Source organism: Ursus maritimus, unplaced genomic scaffold (assembly GCF_017311325.1).
Source record: "Ursus maritimus isolate PB19 unplaced genomic scaffold, ASM1731132v1 scaffold_17, whole genome shotgun sequence".
Lineage (NCBI taxonomy): Eukaryota > Metazoa > Chordata > Mammalia > Carnivora > Ursidae > Ursus > Ursus maritimus.
The window spans coordinates 56,972,014-56,975,611 of NW_024424119.1; the positions used below are offsets into that span (position 1 = coordinate 56,972,014).

At 60.8% G+C, this 3,598-nt stretch overlaps 1 protein-coding gene across 2 annotated transcripts in view; it reads right to left on the reverse strand.

The window, feature by feature from the left end:
- SLC2A6 (solute carrier family 2 member 6) overlaps nucleotides 1-964 on the reverse strand; it is an 8,156-nt gene extending 7,192 nt beyond the window's left edge. The window contains exons 1-2 of one of the 2 annotated variants that reach the window (XM_040632157.1): nucleotides 760-964; nucleotides 80-242 (exon numbers count right to left, since the gene is read on the reverse strand). In XM_040632157.1, coding sequence (XP_040488091.1) covers nucleotides 80-242; nucleotides 760-851 — 255 coding nt within the window. In that variant the 5' untranslated portion in view covers nucleotides 852-964. The remainder of the gene's footprint in view (nucleotides 1-79; nucleotides 243-759) is intronic. The other variant, XM_040632156.1, reaches the window with a different exon arrangement.
- Between the last annotated feature and the right edge of the window lie 2,634 nt (nucleotides 965-3,598).

The window sequence follows — 3,598 nt, forward strand, 5'->3', positions numbered from 1 at the left end:
GGGGGGGGGGGCGGTTCTAGCTTAGTGGGTCCCTGCTCACCCTGGCCTGCTTGTCTCCAGCTCAGAGCATGGCTCTTACCCCAAACCAGGATGCCTGGGTTTTGGTCAGACTCAGGTCCGGGTCCAAGGAGTGCTCCAGGGCCGGGATGACAGGGGACGTGTAGACCAGGGCATACCCGAAGCTGAAATTGCCCAGCACAGCGGCAAAGGTGGCCAGGAACACCCTCTTGTTCTGTGGGGCCCTGGTGGTGGGAGCAGCAGGCAGAGTGATGAGGTCTTGGAGTTCCTCCTCCCCCAGCAGCTGAAAGGCTGCCGGTCCTGAGCCCAGTGGCTGCCAGCTCAGCCTCGGAGGGCAGCGTTGGGTTGGGCTGGGCCTAGGGCTCCCAGGGCTGGAGTGTCATCTCACTTGGAGAATTCCCAGGGCCGTCCCCAAAGCCCACCCCGTGGCTGAGACACGGGTGAAGGAGCACTTCTCTCTAGAAGGGGAGGCTTGGTTTCTGCTGCCGGCTTTGCCACTGAAGCTTGCTGTGTGACCTTAGGCAAGCAAGCCCCTTGCCCTCTCTGGGCCTCCCTCACCCTCTCTGAGCCAGCTGGGGGCTGGGCCTGCTACAGGGGGGCGAACAGCTCCTTAAATAGGACTAGGGTGTCTGGGGCAGGAGGGGGCCAGACGGACCTTTGCTGGACACTCACGGAAGGTCAGAGAAGGCCCAAGGCGGAAGCCGGCCCCCACCCGCAGCCCCCATGCCCCGCGACTCTCACCCGACGCGCGTCCTCTCCCCCGGCGACGGGGACGACTTCTCGGGGAAGGTGTCATAGTCCGGGCCCTCGGCTCCCAGCAGCGGCTCCTGCATGGCCGCCCCTGCTCGCAGCGTCCGCGCGGCCGCCGAGGGGCCGGGTGCTGGGGGGCAGCTCCGGCCGGGAGACGCTCGGGGCAGCGGCGGCTCCGAGCATCCGGCGCAGACTGGGCTCCGCCCCTCGGCCGCGATTGGCTGCGAGGCGGCCCTGGGAGCCGGCGCCGGCCAATGGGGCCGCCGCGAGCGGTGCGGATGCTCGGATGCGGGAGCGGCGCCGGGGCGGGGTGCGGGCGGCGTGCGGGGCTCGGCCGGGCTCTCCCGGGGCGCGGGCTGGGGTGCGGGCTCTGTCGGGGCTTTCCTGGGGCGTGGGCCCGGGGGCGGAGCGCGGGCGGGCTTTCCCCGGGCGCGGGCGGCGCGCGGGCTTGTCCCGGCTTTCCTGGGGCGTCGGCCCGGGGCGGGGTGCGTGCTCGGCGGGGCTTTCCTGAAGCGCGGACCCCGGGGCGGGGCCAGGTTTTAAATGGGCGTGACCCGCACTTCGTGCGCCCCTGGAGGCCCCTGGGGGCTGGCCCTTCAGATGGGAACCCCGACCCGAGAGCAGAGGCGCGACGGACGCAGAGCCGCTGCGGATTCGTCCGTGTGTCCGTCCGGGTCCGAGCGGGATACCAACACCCCAGGCCCAGCTCCTATAGGCTGGAGGAAACAAGCCCAGAGAGGCTCCGCGACTCCCCAAGGTCACACGGAGAGCGCGTGTCTCCCTGCAAAGGAAGGCCTTGCGTCTGCCTTCCTGGACTCCCTCCCTGCTTCATCGCCGGCCCTGCTCCCTCCCCTCTAGGGGTGAGCTAGAATCAGGCTGAAGTGTCCATGACAGCATCCCGCATCCCGGATAGCTAGAGAGGGCGTGGGGTGAAGGCCCAGGGAGGAGGGGGCCGTGGTCCCAGTGGCAGAGATTGGTATTTTCCCCATTTCTGGTCCTGTTTGAAGAAATAAGTTGTGCTTGTTGAGAACCATCCAGGTAATAAGATAAAATAAAAAAATAAGAAAAGCAGAAACTGAATATTCCCTGGAGGCCCACGCCCGCCCTCAAACAGTAACACGGTCACTCGTGCCCACTCTCCCTGTGGACTTTTCCAAAGAGGGGCTGGCTCACACCCTCTTCTGCTGCGTGCATTTTTTTTTTTTAACTGATCCTTTGTTGTTGAGCAGTCGGGTGATTTTCAAATTTTAGCTATTAAAACAGTAAATTTTTTTAAAAGATTTTATTTATTTATTCGACAGAGATAGAGACAGCCAGCGAGAGAGGGAACACAAGCAGGGGGAGTGGGAGAGGAAGAAGCAGGCTCATAGCGGAGGAGCCTGATGTGGGGCTCGATCCCATAACGCCGGGATCACGCCCTGAGCTGAAGGCAGACGCTTAACCGCTGTGCCACCCAGGCGCCCCTTTTTTTAAAATTTTTAATTAGAAAAAGACTTTATTTATTTGAGAGAGAGAAAGGGAGGGAGCGCGTGCAAGAGCAAGGTGAGGGGCAGAGGCAGAGGGAGACTCTCAAGCAGACGCCCTGCTGAGTACAGGACTCGATCCCACAACCCTGAGATCAGACCTGAGCCAAAATCAAGAGTGGGTCGCCCAACGTGACTGAGGTACCCAGATGCCCCCCGTAAGTTGTTTTTAAAATGTATCCTATAATTCTCTTTTACAATCAAAATACAACTAGTAGATCAATGGAGAAGGAAGGCTGGGGAGAGCTGCACCCATCACCCTGCTGCACTCCGAGGTCCATCCCCATACCCTCCCATTGTTTTTTTTTTTTTAAAGATTCTATTTATTTATTTGACAGAGAGAGAGACAGCCAGCGAGAGGGGGAACACAAGCAGGGGGAGTGCGAGAGGAAGAAGCAGGCTCCTAGCAGGGAGACCGATGCGCAGGGAGCCCGATGCGGGGCTTGATCCCAGAACCCTGGGATCACGCCCTGAACCGAAGGCAGACGCTTAACGACTGAGCCACCCAGGTGCCCCCCATACCCTCCCATTGTGTGTGCACCATTGTGTGGCTGCTTACAGCATATTCTCAGCATTTTCCTGCTGTACAGGACCTGGGCTTTGGGTCCAGGCAGAGCCAGTAAATGGTGACTCCTGTTGCTAACTCAGAGAAATCCACGTGACCATGTTTGAACGATTGAGATGTAATGTGGTTTGCTCAGGGATCTCCTTCGTGGGCACTAAGGCTATCTCACACATGTGTGCTTTTAAAATTAGTGATTCAGTGACCACCTTTGTCCTTAAAGGACGATTTTCTTTAGCAAGAATGTTTCCCCAGTCCTCAGGCCTCTTTTAACCACCGCCCCACTGCCCCCCCAATTGGGCGGCTTGGGCCTTCTCTCCTGCCACCTGGGTCAGCCCCAGATGGGCTTCTTGGGGACCTGGCCTCTGGAGCGGGGTGGGCCTCTCCTCTTCCCTGCCCATCCAGTGCCTGGCCCGGCATATGCACACAGCCTTGCCACGAGGCCCCTGGTGGACTTGAATGCAGAGCTCTCCCTTCTCCCTGAGCTTCTCCCAGCCCCCATCAGGGAAGTCTCCGCTCAGAAGCAGCGGAAAGCACTGGTCTGGGAGTAGGGGCACCTGGATCTGCTTTCCCTCTCCAGCCTGGACACACCCACAGCAGGGGCTGGGTCCCTCGTTTCCCCGCCCCCCAGCTCCAATCCCTCCCCAAGGGAGGCCCCAGGGAGGGTGGGTTCTTTAGAGGAAGGGCCCCTAGTTGATCCACGCAAGCTGCCCCTGGTCTGGGCCTGCACCGGAACCGGGAAGTG